The sequence below is a fragment of the Camelus bactrianus genome, chromosome 4, assembly GCF_048773025.1.
Source record: "Camelus bactrianus isolate YW-2024 breed Bactrian camel chromosome 4, ASM4877302v1, whole genome shotgun sequence".
Taxonomy (NCBI): Eukaryota; Metazoa; Chordata; class Mammalia; order Artiodactyla; family Camelidae; genus Camelus; species Camelus bactrianus.
The window spans coordinates 65,335,190-65,356,719 of NC_133542.1; the positions used below are offsets into that span (position 1 = coordinate 65,335,190).

The 21,530-nt window shown below is 51.1% G+C and overlaps 1 protein-coding gene across 2 annotated transcripts in view; it reads right to left on the reverse strand.

The window, feature by feature from the left end:
• The window catches only part of TRAF1 (TNF receptor associated factor 1), a 28,544-nt gene extending 8,662 nt beyond the window's left edge, over nt 1-19,882 (reverse strand). The window contains exons 1-8 of one of the 2 annotated variants that reach the window (XM_074362125.1): nt 19,655-19,882; nt 18,119-18,163; nt 15,548-16,276; nt 13,466-13,550; nt 5,068-5,133; nt 4,159-4,569; nt 2,378-2,555; nt 538-686 (exon numbers count right to left, since the gene is read on the reverse strand). In XM_074362125.1, the coding sequence (XP_074218226.1) occupies nt 538-686; nt 2,378-2,555; nt 4,159-4,569; nt 5,068-5,133; nt 13,466-13,550; nt 15,548-15,687 (1,029 nt within the window). In that variant the 5' untranslated portion in view covers nt 15,688-16,276; nt 18,119-18,163; nt 19,655-19,882. The remainder of the gene's footprint in view (nt 1-537; nt 687-2,377; nt 2,556-4,158; nt 4,570-5,067; nt 5,134-13,465; nt 13,551-15,547; nt 16,277-18,118; nt 18,164-19,654) is intronic. The other variant, XM_074362124.1, reaches the window with a different exon arrangement.
• Between the last annotated feature and the right edge of the window lie 1,648 nt (nt 19,883-21,530).

The following is a 21,530-nucleotide window of genomic DNA, read 5'->3' on the forward strand; positions in this document are numbered from 1 at the left end:
TATCAAGGAATGTGATTTCTGAGTCACACGGCAAGATGAGAGTATGTTCAGTTTTGTAAGAAACCGCCAAACGGTCTTCCAAAGAGGCTGTACCATTTTATGTTCCCACCAGCAATGACTGAGAGTTCCCGTTGCTCCACATCCTCACCAGCATTTGGTGTTGTCAGTGTTTTGGATTTTGGCCATTCTAATAGGTATACAGTAGTACTTGTCTCCTTTTCTTTTTCTGAGAATGCTGCCAGTTCAGGCGAGCCCCACAGCACCTCCTCCAGGAAGCTTTCCTTATTCACCTCACCAAGTGAATTTCATCTTTACATGCCTTCCAGGGGCGCTGGTGTGGGCATTTTAGCCCCTGGACTCACAATGCAGGAGGGAGACTTGGCCACTAGGTGTGAACTCAGGGTCTTATTTTATAAAAGGGGAAACATAACATAGAGGGCGAGGGACTGGCCCAGGTCACACAGGCAAGTTCATGGCTAAACCAGGACCAGGACCCAAGTTTCCAGCCCCCACCCACAGCATTCCGCAGGCCCATACCTTGTTCCGGAAAGGCCATGGCAGCAGAGCATCGTACTCGCCTCTCATGATCACGATGAAGAGCGACAGGTGGGTCCTCTTCCCCGTCCCATCCCCATTCAGGTAGAGCCGCAGACACAACTTGTAGCCGTACTTGGCCGTGTAGAAAGCTGAAATGCAGAAGCCAGAGTCGGCACTGACTCAGCTGGGGAGTACGGGACTTTGCAGATGAGGAAACGGGGACTGGCAGGCACGCTCAAGGTCAGTGGCTCAAAACTAAGAAATCTGGGGTTGGAGCCCAGTATTCTTTTCCATCGTAGAGCATCAAATCTTGGAGGTCACCTAGCCCAGTGGCTGTCACTGGCCATCAGAATCACAGATTGCCCGGCCCCACGCCTGGAGCTTCGGACTCACTAGTGCTGGGGTGAGGACTGAGAATTTGCATTTTTACCAGGGCATGGTGGTGCCGCTGGCCCTGGGATCACACTTTTGATTTAACCAACCTGCATTTTACAGTCAGTACCCAAGCCCAATGAGGGGAAGTGGCTGGCCACAGTCTCACAGTGTGCTGGGAGCAGAGCCAGAGTTAGGGGCCAGGCCCTCTACCTCCCAACACTGACTCCTTTCTGCTGCACTAGACTGAGCGGTTGGGGTCTTCTGGAGGCTGGGGGTGAGTGGGGCGGCTCCCACTTCTGCTGGCCACCTTTGGCAAAAGACCCTGGGGTGATTCATCCCCTAGTGATTAAGCACAGGGGCCTGTGGACTCCTTCCCTGGCAGCTGAGTGTGGGTTCCAGTGACTGTCACCATGAGGGCCCCTCTGGGAGGGGCTGAGTGGGGACAGGGTGTGGGGCGCAGGCAGGAAGGAGCAAAGGAGAGACAGGCTGGCAGTCTGACTCATCTCTGCCCCTCACACTCTGGTAGAACAGGAAGCCAGAGACACTGCTTGCTTCTTCTCTCTTTGGAAAGAAGCCAGGCCAAAAAGCTTACGGGTAGGAGCCTCTGTTCCCGAGGAAAGGGGCCTGGCTTTGGGACTCAGGTCTGCTCTGCAGTGTGGGGCAAATTCCGATAGCCCTCTTAACCCCAGTGCTGTTGGCCTTGGGTGTGTCAGAGGGGCGGGTGGAGAGGAATGGTTTGAGGCTGGGGCAGATGTGAGCGGTGGTTAAAACTGTCATCCTTAGAAATCCTCCTGAACGACCCAGTCATTTACTTAGACGCACACAAGTGAGGCAGTGAGGCGAGGGGAAAAGCACACAGGTCTGAGCGCAAATACAGATACTGTTACATAAACAGCACCAGCTAGTTAAGAGAAACATCAACAGAGTAACTGCCTACTTTATACAAGACATTGCGCCAGGCCCGGGTGCCCCAGAACTGAGTAAGAACTGCCCCAACTGACACACTCCTTACTCACATGCTACCCACGATCGCACACCAATGCATGTTTTACCTAGCTCCCCGCTTGCCTTTTTTCAGACTGCTGGCTCTCTGAGGGTGGGCTCCACGGTATTCACTTGTGAAAACCATTCTCTGCTGCCCTCTCACCTGCACAAACTCCACTTCACAGAGCGCTGTCTTTCACCACCGATGTCCACACAAACTAGATAACAGTTTTATTCCTAGTTGCAGAATATGACCGATGCTCAGGGGAGGTGGGAGGCCTGCCTGGTGCAAACAGCCTCTGCTCCACGTGGCTGAGCTGGGAGGGGCCTACCCCTCTCCACTGACTCCCACCTGGCAGGAGGCCTGAATGGATGCAGCACAGCGGTCAGGGCTGGCCATGCTCCCTGCTTGTTTCCTGGGCCCCGCGGGGCCTGCCTCCCCCAGCTGGTCTCTGTGCACCCTTGGCGGCAGGGGTGTTACCTGGGGAGAAGAGGCTGACGGTCCTGCCGCAGGCTGACTCGTGGCACCGCCTGGTGACATTGGTGATCTTCCACAGGAAGGTGCCGTCAAAGGAGGCCTCCTCCATGAGGCGGAGGCTCTGCTCCAGCTTGCCCAGAGCCTGGTCCTTCTGGGCCAGGGTCTGCTGCAACTCCACCACCTGCGGTGGGGAAGCCCATTCAGCCAGGGACACCAGAAGCCAGAGTGAGGGTTGGGTGAGGATGGCGGGATGGAGAGAGAGAAATGCCCAAAACATGCCTTCCCGACCTTGCCTCCCTCAGCCCCATGCATCTGCCTCTGTATGTGCCGTCCCTCCTGCCTGGAATCCCTTTCCCTTCCTTCACTGGCCAACTCCTACTCACCCGTCAGGAACCTGGCTCACAAAGTCCACCCTCTGGGACTGCCCTAGAGCAGCTGGCTTCTCTCTCCCATCCACACTCATACAGAGCCCTTACGACAGTCTGAGATACATTTTCCGGCCTTTCCTACCAGATACATGGTGTCTGCTATTGAGGGCGGGGCCTGTGCTCATTTTATCTGTGTCAATGCCTTGCACAGTGCCTGGTATGTTAAGAGCAGAGCCAGGGGGAGGGTATAGCTCAGTGGTAGAATGCATGCCTCACATGCACCAGGTCCTGGGTTCAATCCCCAGTATTGCCATTCAAATAAATAAGTAAATAAATAAACGTAATTACCTACCCCCAGGGGAGGGAAAAAAGAGAGCAGAGCCAGGAAATTTGTTGATGAACTGAAGACATGGCCACTGCCCTCGGGGAGCCCACTCCCAACTGGGGCGAGAGTTACATGAATAAAGCCTTTACTCGATCACTCGAACCCTCACCTGGCTCTCCTGGTAGGTTTCCCCATTGACATTTGAAATAATACAAACTTGTCCTTGGGTATGCTCACGTAGGGAAGTCAGGAATGGACATGAGTGTCCTTAAAGAAAACTGAATCCCCAGTTTTACTGATGGAAAAGCTGCAGTCCCGTGACTTGCTCAAATCTACACGGCAAGTTAATGGTGGACCTGAAGCTAAAGACCAGGCCTAGCCCAACGTGAAGCGGTTACGTGATGTTGCTGCCCCGTAAAAGCAACACGAGCATCGTGACTGGTTGTATTAAGAGAAGTATGAGCTCTGAAACAACAGAGGGGACAGTCTGGCTCAGCCAAGAACTGCCAGGTAAGTGGGTTATCTGGTGGTCTGGGACCACCGCTCTGAGTGTGTAGAACCCTACAGGGACTAAACCAGCACATATGAGGAGAGAAGGAAACAGTGTGCTCTGATGAAGGGGTGAAGGCTCAGGCGCATGTAGCCTAGAGAAGGAAATACTCAGGCAGGCAATTATTCCTGACTGCTTGTGCTGAAGGGCTTCTGTGGGGACTAGAAGTCAGATGTTTTGTGGGCCCTGACGGGGCAGGGAAGACCCAGAGAAGCTGACTTTAATTCAGTAGGAGGGAGAACTTTCTAGTGGTGAAGAGTGTCCAGCAGTGGAATGAGATGCTTGGGGAGGGAATGTCCTATTGCAGAAGGAGTTCAAGCAAAGGAAATGAAGAACTGGATGGGAGAGTTTGACCTTGACTATAGCTGCCAACTCAGTCCTCTTCCTAGAAGGTCTTGGGAGACAGAAGAGATATGGGGCTGTGAATGTTCTGAACAGGGAGAATGCTTAGGAGGAAGGCTGGTCCACTGATCTGGGGAAAAGATGGGGTGAAGGGGACCCCGTGAGCTGCCTGGAGGGTAAGCCTGCCTCCTAGGCTCACCCTCTGTTCCAAGCTTAGGATGTGCTCGCGGTCCAGCTGGCTCTGGTGGATGGAGGCGGCCAGGGCCAGGTGGGAGGCCTCCACCTCCTTGTTGAGGACGGCGACAATATTCTCAAACACGCACAGCTTCCCCTCCAGCTCGGTCAGGAGCTTCTCCTTCATGAAGTGCTGCAGGGCCAGCTCCTCCTGGCTCTCAGAGCAGGGGGCTCGGTAGCAGTCCACCTCCAGGTCCCCAGCCACCTCCACAGCCCCCTGCAGTTGCAGGTCTGACAGATTCTGCTCCAGGGCCATGGGTCCAGACCCCAGGCCAGAGCCCAGCTGGGCCTTCCACTGTTTCATGAACCCCAACAGCAGGTTCAGGTGGGTGACCTGGGAGGTGGCCTCATGCTCTTGCATGAGCTTTGGGCTCCCCTGCCAAGAGAGTAGAGCTGATCAGTGAAAACAGAAGAGGAGGAGGAGGGAGAACCAGGGAGCAGTGGAGAGTCCTGCCACCAAAGGTTGCTAAGGGAAGTCACATCTATTCACCAGGCAAAGGGGAAATGTACAGTAAGAGGAGTTGGGAGGACCCTGGCATCAGACATGCCCATGGTGAGCCATGTGCATCCTAGCCTGTAGAGCAAAACTTCTGCCCTGCCCTTGAGTGCAGCGATGATTCAGGACCATGGAGAGGGGCACAGAGTTTTGGGGGGTCATTTTAGTGATGCTACGATGCTCAGGTGAGACATTAAGAAGAGCCTCTCCTCAGCACAGAGATGATTTACCAGTGATTTTGTCGCTTGGGAAAGTCACGTAAGGGATATCCAGAGAAGTAGCTTGATGTGGGAAAATCCAAGAGGGGCTGAAGTGGGGAAGAACCACAGGTCTGGGACTGCAGTGAACAGATCTCCTTTCTCACACTCAGATGCTTACCTTGAAGGAGCAGCCAACATTTGCAAAGGGGCACCCAACTCCAGCCTCAGCCACCTCGGGGTGATCCTGGAAATAATAACCATGTCACAGGGTGTTATGGAATCCCAGTGGCTCTCTGCAAAGCACCAGCATCCACCAGGCATGAGCTGGGCTGGGCCACAAAACATTGCACATGCTGGTCCTTCTGCCTGGCTGACTTCTTTCCACCTTTTGAGTTTCAGTTTTTTTTGTGATCCTCCTTCAAAACAGGATCAGGGATCTTGCTGTGACCCTGGGAAGGACACGTTCCACCCAGACCTGTAATCACCACTCACTCTTTGGTTGGCCCACTGGTCTGCAGACTCTGTGAGGGGCCCAGATGTGTTCCCAGTGCTGGGGGGCAATGCCTGGCACAGAGGAATCACTCAAAACATGCTGGCTGCATGAGCGAGCGCCTCCTTCCTCCTGAAGCCCATGGGACTCTCCTCACAATTCCCATTTGCATCCTTCCTTGTCCATCCTTGATGGAGGCATGTTTGTCCTGCACTGCCCTCCCTTCCAGATAATGTAGAGCCCTAGGGCAGGGACACAGAAGGGTCTCAAGTAGTCAACAGAAACTGGACAATACTAGGCATAGGTCTGGAGAGTTTACAAAATGCCTTCATGGACATAATTCTTCCTAGGGCCCCTAACAACACTTGAGCATGGCAGGGTAGGTTTTTTTGTTCTCATTTTATTGATGAAGAAACTGATGCTCACCAAAGGGAAGGGATTTGCCCAAGAAGGAATAGCTAGGAAGTGGCACAACTCCAGGGCTCTTCCCATTGCAAATCACTATCTTTTATCAAGAGTAAGCTCAGGAGAGACTGGGAGAGCATTTTTTCCCAAAAGATATATCTGGAAAGGGCTTGTGTCCATAATATATAAAGAACTCTTATAATTCAATATAATAAGAAGACAAACAACCGGATACAAAATGGGTAAAATACTGAATAGATACTTCACAAAAGAAGATATATAAATGACAAGCCTAGGAAAAGCTGCTCCACACCACCAGTCATCAGAGAAATGCAAATTATGATGACATGCCACTGTCCACTCACTAGACGGCTAAAATTAAAAAAGAAAGATGGTACCGAATTTTGGTGAGGATGTGGAGGCACTGGGACACTCATATGTTGCCAGTGGGAACGCAAAACGGTACAGCCACTTTGCGAAAGTCTATGGAAGTATCTCATAAAGGTAAATCATACTTGTAAAGTAACTTACCTATAGACCATGCTCATCAAGTCATTGTGCAACCCACACAATCCACTCCTAGGAACTTCCCCAAGAGAAACTGAAACATATGTCCATGTGTGTATATGAATGTTCACAGCAGCTTTACTCATAATAGGCCCACACTGGAGGCAATCCTGGTGCCCATCCACTGGTGGATGGATGAACCAGCTGTGGTACAGCCCTACTCTGGGACACTCCTCAGGAACCACATGGACCAAAATACTAATAACATGGAGGGACCTCAAAACATTATGCTAAATGAGATGAGTCAAACACGAAAGACTCCATCCTGGGATTCCATTCTCATGAGATTCTAGAAAAGGCAAAATGCTAGCCATGGAAAGTAGATGAGTGGCTGCCCGGGGCTGCAGCCAGGGAGACTGATGAGTCAGGGGCATAAGGAAGCTTTTTCTGGTGCAGAAACATTCACCCTCTTGACAGTAGGTCACAGGATTGCACTCAACAATCCGTATGCTTAAAATGAGTGAATTTTTATTACACATCAATAATATCTTGGTTTTCCAAGAGCTTTGTTGTTGTTGTTGTTGTTGTTGTTGTTGTTTTTAAGAACAGTCTCCTGGGGTGATGTGAAGGGAGATTTGGATGAAAGGAGGGGAGGACAGAGGTCTTCTGAGCTAAGCAAATATAAAGTCACACTAGGTTATTATTCTTTTAAGGTAAAATAAGCAAGAGCTGTTGGTTTAATGAGGACAGTTGGTTGGGACACAGAGCACAGCCCCAGCAAAGGGCCACCCCCTCCTTTGCCCCACTGCCCTGGGCTTCAAGCACAAGTTGTTCCCAACAAAGAATAGAAAACAGATGTTGTACTGGGAGGTGGACGGAGACTGCACTGGCTTTGGAAAGTGCCCGAGGATGCAGCCTCTCCCAGCAGGTAGCCTCCCACCCTGTGGGAATGCAGGAGGGCCTGAGGCTGGTGAGGCCCTGGTTCCTGGGTGAAGGCACTAGGGGTGATCCCTCAGTCCCCGAAACTCCCTACAAATCGGTCCATGATTTGAATCATTTCGGTTCTAAGGGTATAAGCTTGACGAGAGAGTCGGGGGCGGTCAAAAGGTGAAAGTGATAAAAACCAAGGGTGGGACTTGAGAGTCACCCACAGGTGGAGGGGCGCGTGTTCCTCTGGCAGCGGAGCCTTGGGATGCCGTGTCTGTGCAGCACAAGGAAGTGCCATGCTGGGGTAGCGGTCATCCCTATCACCATGCGAGATGGGTGTGGGCTGCGAGCAGAGGAGGGGCGGGGGAGACTCAAGAGGCCATCAGCGGCCAGCCAGGCTGCCCAGAGTCCCACCATCTGTCATTCAGTCTCTCATTCCTTGGAGTGCTACAGGGGTGAGGGGGTGGCTCCGCGGCCAGCTTGTTGGGGTACAAAGCCACCTCTGTCACTTCACATACTAGCTGTGTGGCCTGGGAGAGTTATTAACTTCATCATGTCTCGGTTTCCAAATCTGCAAAATGGGGGTAAAAATAGAACTCTCCCCTTAATGAGTTATAGTGAGGATTAAATGACATAAAATGTAAGTTCTGATAGTAGTGACCTATTGTGCTGTTAAATACCACAAACTTAATGGCTTAAAGCAACACACACTTACTAGCTTACAATTCTGGAGGTCAGAAGTCCTAACGTAAAGGTGTCAGCAGGGCTGTGTTCCTTCTGGATGCCCTAGGGGAGAATCTATTTTCTTGGTTTTTCCTGTTCCTAGAGGCTGCCTGCCTCCTCTCCTTGGCTTGTGGTCCCTCCCTCCATATTCAAAGCCAAAAGCAGAGAATCCTCCAATCTCATTCTTATTCTGACTCTCTTGTCTCCCTCTTTTGAGGACCATCGCAAGATGCTTAATTTAATCACACCCACCTTTTCCCATGGTTATGGGTTGAGTGGTGTCCTCCCCCAACCCACCCTGTTCATCTTTGGAAATCCTAACCCCCTCTACCCAAATGTGACTGTATCTGGAGACCGGTCTTTATAAAGAGGTAATTAAGTAAAAATGAGGTTAAATAGGGTGGACCTACTCTAATATGACCAATGTCCTGAGAAGAGAAAATGTGGACACAGACACACTGAGGGAAGATGATGTGAAGATGCGGGGAGAAGACGGCATCCCCAAGCCAGGGACAGAGGCCTCAGAAGAAACCAACCCTGATCTTGAACTCCTTGCCTCCCAAATTGTGAGAAAATAAATTTCTGTTGTTCACGCCCCGCCAGCCTGCGGTACGTTGTTAAGGCCTCCGCGGACTAACACAGCCATGTCAGGTAACAGAGTCACCGGTTCCGGGGGTTAAGATGTTGACATCTTCGGGGAGCATCATTCTGCCTGACATAAATGGCTCCATAAATGTGAGCCATTAGCAGTAACAGTAGTATGATTATTAGCCTAATCATTCCTATGGATTAAGCACTGCCTTTGGGACATCTTTTTCTTCCCCCAATGGCTGTCACATACGTGCATCTCATTTAATCCTTACATCTCAAACTCAATAGCTAATTCTATAAAACCCTATTTTCCTACTGGATTTCCTTGGGGGCAGGGAGAGGTGAAGACCATCACTAAAGGCATCTGTATTCAAACAGGACCAGAGCATCTTCGCATGGTATCGCATAGGATCCCTGCAGTAATTCTCTGAGGCAGGCAGGGCGGGATTAGCTTCATCTGGGTCACACCAAGTGTGCCCATGTGAGATGCCGACTGACTCTGGGTCTTCCGTCCCCCAGTTACGAGACCTTGCAAGGGCTTGTCTCAGCACCTGTGTGAGCCCGGCCCTACCGGATCTTGTAGCGCCACGAGGAGGCGGTCAGGGCATTGAGGTGCTGCCTCTCTCATGGAAGTGAGGAAGCTGGAGCTCAGGGATGGCTGGTGACCGGCAGGAGGCAATGCAAGTTTGGGGCAAAGGTGTGGTAGAGGCCAGGGGCCAGGGGTCTATATCTAGGGTCCTTCCTCCCCACCAGGAAGTCTTCACCTTGACCAAATGGTGGCCTCATCTGAAGGCCGGGGATGGAGGGGACAGGAGAGGGCATGAGGCTGGGGTAGCAGAGGAAGAACGCAGCAACTGTCCTGGGCCAAGCCTGTGCTGTCTGGTGCTACAAGCGGCCCCTGTGTGAGTGGCCTCGCTGCTTGCAAATCGCTAAAAATAAAATTCGCAGTGGAATTTCCTCTGGGGAGGAAACAGAGAAAACAAAGTCCCAGCCCTAAGGGAACACTTGTCCTTCTGTCCACGTCCGAGAAGTCTGGGGGGGCGTGGTGTTCCCGGCTGCCCTGCTTACCCAGGTCCTTTGTGGTGGGGCCAGCAGAGGGCTCTGTCAAGGGGCCCCCACTTGGGGTCCCATGGGCCTTGGAGAATGTGAGTGTTAAGAGGATGCCAGGAGCATGAGAGCCGCCTCCGTGAAGCCACTGCACAGAACAGAGAGTCTGCAACGTGCCGGGCAAGGCCCATGCTGTGATGCTGTGCACAGAGGTTGGCCGAGGCGTTGGGTGCCTGGAGGGGCTATTTCTCCTTGGGTCTCATTTCATGTTGAGGGAGAGGCACTCTACAGAGATAGGGTGGACCTAGTCTGTCTGCCTCTGCCTGCCAGTTCCTGCCCTCCTCCGTATCTGAGCTGGTTTCCCTTCTGGCAACCACTGCTCAGCTCAACTGCCACCTCCTCCAGGAAGTCCTGCCTGATTCTCTTAGTTGAAAGTAGTCTTGCCCATTCCTGTTTCTGTAGCACTTTGTGGATTCCAGCACTTAAGGCTGACTGTGTATTTAAATCTGCAAAAAATATTTGGGGGTGATCCACCATCTGGAGGCAGCAGAGAGGAGAAGATGCCAGCAGCCTAGGGGGCAGGAGTGGGAGCCTAACTTTGCCTCCCCTTTGCTATATGACTGGTCCAGGCACACCTCCTTGCTGAACCTCGTTATATTACCTGCTGGTGAAATAGGGGTGTCACCACCACCCATGACACAGGATGTCATGGGATCGGCAAGGTTACAGATACAATTGTCAATCTCAGAATTGCAAGGGTTGGGGGGTTCATTTCCAGGCATCGTACTTCAGAGGACGCAGATGTGCATAGAGGCTGAGGACAGACTCAAGAGGGATGTGGTCAACATCTTTCCACAGATGCAGGACCACCTCAGGGGACAGGAGGCTGACTTGGCTTTTGTGTCTCCAAGGGAGACAGACTTCAGCTCAGTACAAATAGAGAGGAAAATGGTACAATAGTGAGAGTCCCCCACGGTGGAAGTGGTGGTTTCATGGACTAATGAGCTTCCTGTCACTGTAAGGACATAAAGCCACCTGGCAGGAATCCAGTATGGAACAGAAATGGGACTAGACAGCTTGACCTCCTGTTGTCTTCTGATTCTAGAATAATTTAAAGCATTCTTGTAAGCCACTGGCAATAAATGCCAGCCTGCTTTTGGCCATCTTGAGTGGCCTCAGAGGGAAGAGAATGAGGGAAGCAATCCCATTCATCGGGTCGCAGGCACACAGAATTGACTATTTCCCAGCCACGGGGTCGTCCCCCACTTCACTGTCATTCCTGTAGGAAGGTCATTCCAGGCAAGAACCAAGTCTCTAACTAGGTCACCAGTAATCCTTCAATATCTGCTTCCTGCATTAGCTAATCAGTCTAGGGCTCTGAGCACTTCTTAGAGAGACATTAATCTAATGCAGTCACAGGATGAGGACAAACTGATAAGCAGATGGCATGGAAAGGCTCTGCAAAGATGGGCACCTCTGGGCTTCGCTCAGTTGGTCTCTGGCCCGGCCCCTCCACCCCAACTCCATTCCCCAAGTTTCCCCAGATGCACAAACTTCAGAATCTCCACGTATGCAAAGTGTTGATTTCTAAGCAGCTGCTTTCCTTTGGTCAAAAGTCCCCACAAAGTTCCCAGCGGGTCAGGAGCTGGAGGAGTCCCTGGTCTTTCCACTTGTGGCTTTGTGCAGGTGTCAGACCACTGGCTCACCCCACCCGCAGTGTTCCACTGGGGGTACAGCGATGACTGCATCGGGCAGCACCCCCTCCCACTCTATTGCCTGCTCCAGTGCCTGTAATTCCAGCATTAAAGTGACTTCCTTTGGTTTAATGCAGCAAGTTTCAAACTGCGCTCAGTAGGGCCCTAGGAATCCCCAGAGTCCCTGAGGGGCTGGGACAGGAGAAAGAAGTGGGGTAACGAAAAGGACAGGATTCCAGGCTGCCCTTTAATCAGAGCACTTCCTCTTTCATCTGATTTCACATTAACAGAGATGAGCAAATTAAGGCCACTGGATTGAGAGGTATTAAAGTATCTCTTCTCTATGTTACCTAATATTTGTACAATGAATCTGTATTAATTTTGTTAACAGGCAAGAATGAAACAAGTTAAAACCAACAGTCTTGGTACCTTCTGGACCTTAGAAGGCATCGAACCCATGCCCTCCCTTTTGAGGGTGGAACATGTTGGCCCAACAGAGCACAAGGATGCCCAAACAGGGAGGCTCGGGAAGTTACTCCACGGGTCAGTTTATTTTATTAGCTCTCACCACACTGTAGAGTGTCAGGTTCTGGGAAAATGCATTGGATCCTTACTATTTCTCCCTTGAGGGCCTGTGGGGAAGGGGCTACTGAAAAGAGGACAGGAGAGCCCTCAAAACCAGCTCTGGGTGGGATAGGAAGTTCCCCCAACTCTTGGGAGGAGAGGGGCCAGAGCGGAGAAGGAGGTGTGGAGACCTGCCTGCCTCTGGCTTCACAGCAGGAGGGAGAGCTGCCCCACCAGCCGCTGACTGGTCATCGGACGTCACAGGTGCTGGAAAGGCCTTGCATGGTCAACCGAGCCTCTTCATTTTGCAGGTGGAGAAACAGGCATAGGCGTGGTCAGGGCCACACACTGAACTATAGAGCCATCCCCGGACACCAGGCTGCTGACCCCTGGGCTGTGGTTTGGGCAGTGGGGGAGCTCCAGCTGAAAGGAGCCGGGGGCCTCACAGTGTGGACAGTACAGGTGGCCGAGTTGGAGAGACCCTGGTCACTGGGGAGCTTTGTACCGAGACTCCCCCGTGGGTGTTGGGGCTCCACGGATAAAACGAAGGGGTTAGATTTAGAGCAGCGGTTCTTATAGCTTTGGATTTATGAACCAATACAAGATTGTTCGCTTTTAAATTAGGAGATTAACATAAAGATTGCCATCTTTTTATTTTATCAAGTAAAGGCTTTACCCCAAATAATATCACCTACTATCACAATCATTTACTTTATACGGAGACACATATGGGAGGGGCATAATCTCAGAGTAAAGGTTGATTCTATAAATGGAAAGAATTTAGTTTTATTTAAAAAAACCCTCAGGATATTTTATTTTTATCATTTTTTCATGAACTGGTGGGAATGGACCAGTGCTGGTCGGCATGTGGGAACTGCTGGCTGGACAGATGACCTGCAGGGGTCCTTCCAACTTGGAAGGGCTGGGGTTCTAAACTGGTGTCTGAAGATGTCTCTTTGGCCCCTCACACTTCCAAAGCTGCCTCTTATTCCTGGAAGCACAGCTTGGCAGAGCCAGAGAAGTGAGCTGAGGATGGCCTGTCCCTGTCTATGAGCAAACAGGACCAGAAAGAACTGTCTAGATCAAGAGCTGGCCACCCTTTTCTGTAAAGAGCCAGAAAGTAAATACTGTGAGCACTCTGATGCACCCACTCACCTCTGCCGTCCCAGGGCATAGCAGCCACACACAGCACATACGTGAGTGAGTTATGGCTATGAACCAGCACAACTTTGTTTATGAACCAGGGCATTCGAATTTTGTATAATTTTCATCTCACAGAATCTCATTCTTCTTTTGATATTTAAAGCCTTTTAAATATAAAAATCATTCTTAGCTCCTGTGCTGTACACTCAGGTGGCCAGCTGGGTTGGGCCCATAGCCCATGGTTTGTGGACCCCGTCTGGACTGCTGTTCTCACCCTGAAACTGTCACAGCACAGCCAGGTGGCTTTGGGCAAGTCGCTTCCCCACCGTGAACATCAGTCTCCTCACTGCTGACAAACCAGATTCAGTCTAGACTTAAAACAAGGAGGGAGGCACCTACCAGGGACAGCGCAGGCAGATACCTACTAGGCCTCACCCTGGGCAAATGGGGACAATGGACAGTCTTTCCTGACAGAGCTGACATACCTTGTCCTGAGACAGAAGGCCTCCTGGGCTTTCAGATGGGGCATCGTCCCCCTTGCATTTGGGGCAGATCCGATCCTCGCTGTTCCTGGGGACACATGAACAAATGCCGCTGAGTGAGGCATTCACAACTCCGTGGCATCAACCTCCGAGCCCACAGCTCCAGGAGCCCAGGCCCGAGCGTGGCGGCTGATATCAGTGAGTACACAGCTCCACGATCCCAGACCCACCCCCCCAAACCTCAGAAGCACTGGGCACCCAATGTTTTCCCATAGTTTGCAGTGAGCTTCTCTGGCAGCCAGACCTGCTCTGAAGTGACTAGAGGCTATGACAGACCTTACTTATACTATTTGCTGTGAATATTTATGTTGGATTGCAGAAATATTCACACACTAGATTATAAGGTGTGGCTCCAAACCCCGCTGGAAGAATTACATAGTGATGCACTGACTGACTTGCTTCTCTAAAATCTGAAAAAATTCTGAATTCCAAAATACACCCTGGCCCAGGGGTTCAGGTAAGGGTTTGTGGATGTATGGCTGTATCTGCTCTTCTTGGCTTCCTCTGTTTGATTTTGGTCTCTTATTTTTAGTAGTTACAGATAACTACGGCCTCTCAGAACAAGAAAGGGCCTCCGAGAACTCGTCATCTGAAGTTCTTAACCATGAGTAGGTGCCAGACTTTGACTCGGGTGACACACGGGCCTACGCGCTTTTACAAAGCCCCCAAGTGATCTGATCCCCCTGGGGAGAGCCACTGGTCAGGCCCATTTTACAGGGAGGAGAATGAGGCCTCGGACGACACGCGGACTGGCTGAGGGAGAGTGAGGCAGGGGCAGGGCTGGCAGAGCTCTTCGGGCCTCAAGCCTGGATCCCTCCGACATCCTGTCGGCTCCTTCCCTGGTTTTGGAAGAATGAAGAAGGAAGCCAAGAGACCCGTGGCAAAAGCCAGAGATGAACCCAGAACATTCAGCTTGACGGCAAGAGCTGTCCAGCTTTGTTCCTCCCCCGACTTGCCCTTTCTACCACCACTGCCACCACCGCTGCCCTCCTTCCCACCGCCTCCTACTTTGTCAAAGCATTTGAACTTTTCAAGCTTGCCTGATTCAGTTTCCCCACCTTCTGAAACTGTAAAGCCCCAAGAAAGGTCATGCTAGGGGCCCACGGCAGTTCAAGAATACATTTGCCAGGAAACTGACTTGGGGCAACTGATCTCATCGCTCCATTAGTCCTCACTGTCCTCATCTGTAAAATAGGATGCTAATAGTATCCATCTTTCCCAGGTTCTTCTGAAGACACAAGGAATGAGTGCTTGGCACACAGTCGGTACATAATAGTTGCTTAAGGTGGGATGCTGAAGACTGTATGGATGTTGCACCTCTCTATTTATATTTTAAATGTAAACATACACATCTTTTAATATATAATATATGGACTGCATTACATAAGTATTTTATACATACAGAAAACATGTGTATTTTACAGAAAGATATTTACTTACACATTTATACCTATTTTAGATTTTACAGATACATACATAGAAACATGTACATATATAAATATACTAGATTTTTTTTGTCCCCTTGAAAAGCGTTCCCAGCAAATAGAAGTGATGGGTGACATTGTGGAAGGAGATATATTTGTACAGCAGCTTGTCACTTACAACTAGGTTGATATTCATTATTACAAGAACCCTGGGGAATGTTATTGATTGGGCCTTGTAGCAGCCCTGGGAGGTAAAAATCACTTTGCAGGCATTTTATAGACAAGGAAGCTGAGGCTTCAAGACATTAAGCAATTTGCACGGGCCATACAGTAAGTAAGCAGCCCAGCTGGGCCTAGAGGCTCTCCCTCCACCCTAGCCGGCCTTCTGCTGAGGGAGCTGCCTTCTTTCTGTGGCTGCTTCTCCTTCCACCAACAGTCAGATGGGGCAGCATCAGGGGCTGCAAGGAACAAGCTTGGAAGCCGAAGCCAGAGAGGTGAAGTCACCTGCCCGCAGCCCCAGTTCCTCTCATCCTTGCCTCCCATCAGGGGTCCCTCCCGGGCACCTCCTTCCCACCCACCCTTTGCCCCTCTGACCCCTCACCTCACGTTCTCAGGGAGACATGCAGCACAGCAGAGGGGTCTGGGCTCTGGTGGGTCCCGGCAGACGGTGGGGGGACACCCAAATGGGAACTCGTTCTCATCGGGGGCCGAGCGGGGGCTGGTGGCTGAGCCAGAGGCCATGCCGGGGTCCCAGGCTGGCTGAGGAGGGGGCCTGTCCAAGCTCCTCTGGGGAGGGGAGCAGCCCCGTGGAGTCTGCGTCGGGCCACCCTCTCTGATGAGCAGGAGTCTGATGACTTTATCTTCTCACTGCCTTGTGTGGTTCAACGTCACAGCTGAGTCACAGCAGGGATGGGACAGGAATTACCCTTTGTGGTGGAAAAAATCCCCTGGATGGTGACTGAAAGCTCTAGGAGTGTCCAGTCATTCTTTCGAGTGAGAGGGAGGAGGAGAGCAAGTCAGAGAGAAAAAAGAACGATGTCACGAACTTTCAGGAACCACTGTCAGAGTTCCCCTGTCGGAGAGCCTCAGGCTTCCTTCATCCACCTCCTCCCCAGGGACGTGGGCAGAGTCAAAGCCAGCAACCTGCCTGTGTTCCCTGGGACCTCCAAGCAGCGCAGAATTCTCAGTGGGGATGTTCACTGCTCTGGTGGAAATCCCCAGGGTTCTGGACGCAGGTCCAAAAATGCAAGTTCCAGATGCATTAGCTCTGTCCTGTCCAGAATGTCTCAGGTAAAAGTCACTTCCTCACAGTGAGTCCCGGTTACCCCATCTGTGAAAAAAGGAAATGCAACAGGGTGTCTTCAAGGCTTCTCTGGGCTCTAAAATTCCAGGACCCCCATGGCCAAGACAACCAGAGGCCTCTGGTGGCCCAGTCCTGCCTGTGGCATTCTTCATCAGTCAGGGTGACACCCAGCCCTCCCCTCCTTTGCAGCCCAAGGCCCCAGGACAATGGACTGCTCAGGGCCCTCCCACCACGGCCCCACTCAGGAAGTCATAGGTAGCCACAGACTCGGTTCAGGCGCCACCACTTCCCGGCCCTGGGGAGAACAAAGGTCTAAAGAAACACAAGATCACAGGGAGTTGGTCTCAGCAGCCAAGTGGGACACAGATCCCTGGTTGAATGGGAACCATGGCTGCTGACATGTCTACTGTGCACCAGGCAACATTCTCCTTCCTATTCCTTAGAGTAACCTGCTGGGAAGTCCATAGGCATGGAAAGGCACAGAGAAGCAAGATGCCTGGTCCAAAGTCACACAGCCCCTGGTAGTGGAGAACGATTAGTACCAGGTCTATGGGACTCCAAGCTCTGTGTTCTTCCTCTCATACAAGAGACAAAAGCAAGGCACTTAAAATTGCCAAAGATGTGGAAACAACCTAAATGTCCGCAACAGGTGAATGGATAAAGAAGATGTGGTGTGTGTGTGTGTGTGTGTGTGTGTGTGTGTGTGTATGTATATGTATGAATGTATGTGTGTGTGTGTGTGTGTGTGTGTGTGTGTGTATATATATATATATATATATATATATATATATATATATATATATATATATATATATATAAATAAAATACAACTCGGCCATAAGAAAGAAATGAAAAATTGCCATTTGCAGCAACCTGGATGGACTTGGAGGGTATTGCGCTAAGTGAAGTAAGTCAGACAGGGAAAGTAAATACTGTATGATGTCACTTACATGTGGAATCTAAAAAGTACAATAAACTAGTGAATATAACAAAAAAGAAGCAGACTTGTAGATAGAGAAAACAAACTAGCAGTTACCAGTGGGGAAAGAGAAGGGGGAGGGGCAACATGGGGGCGGGCAGCAGGAAATACAAACTATTGGGTATAAGATAGGTTTAAGGATGTATTGTACAAATTGGGAACACAGCCAATAACTCTGTAATAACTGTAAATGGAAAGTAACCTTTAAAAATTATGTAAAAGTAAAAACTTTAAATACAAATAAGAAAAAAAAAAAGGAAGGAAAGCAAGGCAGCCTGGTGGAGCCTAGAGCCTGGGATGGAGGTCAGAGCTTCCAGCCTCTGGTTTCTCATCTATCAAATGGAAAAGATGATCTCTCTACATCTTTCTATCCTACTGGGCTACTAGAAGGGGCTGTGCACACTTTCACAATAGTCTGAGGCCTGCAGATCTGAATTGGGATCCTGAGCCCATCAATCACTATCTGTGGGTCCTGAGACAAGATCAGTAACTTCTCTGAACCTGTTTCTGCATCTGTAAAATGGGGGTAATATTAATATCTACTTTACCTAACTGTGGTGATGACTAAATGAGATCATGGGGGAAAGTGAGGCATGGTAGACCACCCGAGTGAAGTGCTCGAAAGGCTTTGACACTGATGATGGCCACAGCCCTTCCAGCTCCTCAAGATCAGGAAAAAAGATTAAAATGGTAAATTATGCTCATAAAGTGTTTTCACATCCATCAGCTTGAGTTGAGCCTCACAAGGTAGGTCAGAGGCTGTCCTGACTCTAGATAAATTCACTGCCCACCTTCCCTGGAGTGAGGCTGGGGCTGCCAGGGGCTGCTGGCGAAGAGGGCGTGGCATCTGACCCTGCTGCTACAGTGGAAATCAGGACGTCCACCCTTACCTGAGCCAGTCCTGGCCTGGTCTTCTCAGCAGATGACCCTGAGGCCTATTTCAGAGAAAAGACTATCAGAAAGCCATTCCCTTAACTGCATCCCCCAAACCTGCAGACATCCCTGCATCCCCATCTGCTCCCCTCATTCCCTTGGTTTGGCACAGACAGACCGAAGACTTATCTCTCCATCCAATTTCTGGATCCCTTTCTCTCTAGTTCCTTCTCTCTCTCGTGTCTTCAATGCCTCTCATCTCCTTCCTCTCACCATCAAAATATACTCCCGTGTCTTCAATGCCTCTCATCTCCTTCCTCTCACCATCAAAATATACTCCCGTGTCTTCAATGCCTCTCATCTCCTTCCTCTCACCATCAAAATATACCCAAGGTTTTCTAATAATTAAAAGTGAAAAATAATAAGCACTACTTTTTAGTGCTGCGTTAAGGGACTTCATGGGCACTATCTCATCTAATTGTCACATGAACCCTATGAGGCAGGTATTATCATCTTCATCTCCATTTTACAGATGTGTGAAATGACGCACCAAGAGGGTCAGTGACTTGCCCAAGGACCCATAATGAGTGGGGACTCCCAGAACCCAGAGCCTGTGCTCTGACCACACATTGTACTTTAAAACGCTCTTCACTCTCACCCTACATTCCTCTCCTGCATCTGTATGCTCTCCTGGTAGATCTTCCAGAAAATACTGTCTACATGGGCGCTCCGCTTCCTCACTCCAAGCAGCACAGAACCATCTCCCCGTGGTTCTCAAGGCTGAAGTTGCCAAATGTCTGGGGCCTGTCTCAGTTTCTATCCAACAAGCCCTGTGGCCATCACCTGACACACCTCCTGGCCCCGCCTTTCGAATTCCGTCCCTTGCTAAGGCTTCCCGCATCCCTTCCGAGCCCCCCCCCCCACTTCTCTGGCTGCTCCTCCTCCTCTCCAAGGCCCCTTTTCCTTCTCATCCGCCCCATCTCCGTGGCCCCACACGCGAAGTCTCTCTGCGCCGCGCACCTGCATCTCCCCAGCCTTCCACTTGCCCTTCCAAGTGCTCCTGGATCAGATCCCACTTCCCCTGGGAGTCCCCTGGGCCTCCCCAGGACGGGGTTGGGCGCCCGATTTTCGATCCCATAGCGTCCCACAGCCCGAGCACAGCCCCTCCCACCGTCCGACTCAGTGATGCTCGGTGGCCTGTCCCCCAGCCCCGGTCCTACGCCCCACTCCACCCCCCAAGGGCAGTACATCCCCCGCCACATCTCAAGATGTGAGCGCAGCGCTGGAACCAGAGCAGCGCCCGCGACTATTCACGGATGAGTGACCCCAGGGGGTGCCCCGGGAGCCCGCAGGAAGGGCGGGGGCAGGCTCTGCAGTGGCGATTCCGGGTCCCGGCGGCGCGCTGGGAGGCCCGCACTTGGGAAGCCCCCGCCCCAGCGAGCGGGAGCCCTGCGGCCCCGGCAGGGGCGGGGGTGTGGGGGGGAGTTTGGGCTCGGGGGCCGGGACCCACAGCAGCCCCGGGGCGGGTGGGGGCGGGGTGCAGTGCAACCAACCTCGGCGCCGCCGCCTCCCCGCGGCCCGGCGGGAGCTTCCGGTGGCGCGAGTACGTAGCCCGGCGGCGGAAGCGGGGAGGGCAGGCCCGGGACTGGTTCCTGCGTCCCGAGCCGCCTCCAGAGGCTGCCCTTGGGGCAGGCCGCGCGCTCCCCTGATGGGGAAACTGAGGCCGGGGCGAGATCCACAGCTTCGCAGGGTCTGTTTTTCCTCTGGGAACTGACCCGCTACCTGGCGTGTTTCTGGCGCATGGATGGGACTCAGTAAAATGTTCGCAGAATAAACGAACATAGACCTGGGACTTAAACCCTCACCCGATCCCCTGCCTGCCTGAATCCCGCGTGAAGTCGGGGCGAGCAGTAGCAAAACCCAAGTCTCAGCCCTCTTGGATTCCTGCCAATATCCTAGCGCAGACCCAGGCTCGTCCAAGCTTACTGGGTTGGAGCAATCAGCAAGAGATGGTACAAAGGGGCTCCGAAGGCGCGGTGCTTTTACAGAACTGGTCGTTTTCGAGAACCGTTCCTGATTTCGCCTAAACAGACACACAGCCACTCATTCGCAATGAGTGTTGTGTAATCAATCAAAATAGTTATGGAACTTAGTGTTGGGATAGAATTTTTCTTGAAGAGATACAGACCAACCTTTATTTTTGCAGATTTGACAAAGGCTCCTCCTTCAAGACCTAATCTCTGCAGGACTGTTAGTTGTGAGAGGAATGAGGCTGACTACTTTGTTGTTTTGGTTTTGTTTTAGTTACTCAGAGACACCCATTACATTCTGTATGTATTAGGGTCGCTTTTTTTTTTTTTTTTTTTTTTTTGTCTTGACACCCAGCTGGAGTTGGGAACTCTGCTTTACTTCTTTGGTTTTGTTTGTTTTTAACCTGGGATGTATTTAAGCCTCCCATTCGCCTGGGGCAGAGCTCCCAGCTTCTGACTGAGAAGCTGATGCTGCAGGACAGAGTCCTCCAGCCTCTGGTCCTACCTGGAGGGGCGACACTTGCTTGCAGACAAGCAGAGAGTCTCAGGGACCTCCAATACAGGCAATCTGTGGGAGGCGGACCAGAGGTGGCTTCTCTGGTCACTTTCAGTTATAAGAAAAGGATTTAGAGCTTTGAGTCTCTGGTTTAAAAATTCGACAATTCTCAGTCCAATCCAGGAAGGATTTGGGATCTATAAAAGCCATTCTCTGGTCCCAATTCTCTCCCACCCACCCTTTCCTCTCCGCCCCAAGCCAGTGTAAGCAAACAGGCAACCTGACCTTACTCTCTTCATGTGCCACATCCTGTTTTCAGATTAATGAGCTCATTTGGTGGAAATTTACCAAGGGAAATAGTTTAATTTTGGAAAGTACCAAAAACTTATCTGTAGTCACTTGGCTTATTTTTGGGGTCTCTTGAAATAGAGGGGGCATCACCAGAGGACCTCTGAGCGCTCAGGGGACAGCAAGGCTGCAGAAATTGAAAGTTGAGCCCAACAAGACTGAACCTGACTCAGAAAGGAATGGAAACCTTTTGAAGACCACTCATCTCTACCCAGTAGAAATTTTTTTTTTCCAAAAATATATTTAAGAAGAAAAGTAGTCCACCTCGCTAAGGCCTAAAATCTGGTGGTGTGAATCTGGGGCCATGATCGGGGTACAAGAAACACACACAGGGAAGTAGGGAATGTCTTGAGCCTTCGTGGTACCTCTCACATCCACATCTGCTCTGCTTGCTCTAAGAGGCATCAAAAGGTTTCCATTCTCCAGGTTTGCCCCAGTCCTTCAGCTGCCAGGCTCCTGACACTGAAGTGGCCTGCTAGCCTTGGAACCTTTTGAGCTTGTGATTCCTGCAAGGAGCTAAAGACTGAATGGCTAGGAGGACTCTGGAGAATTAAG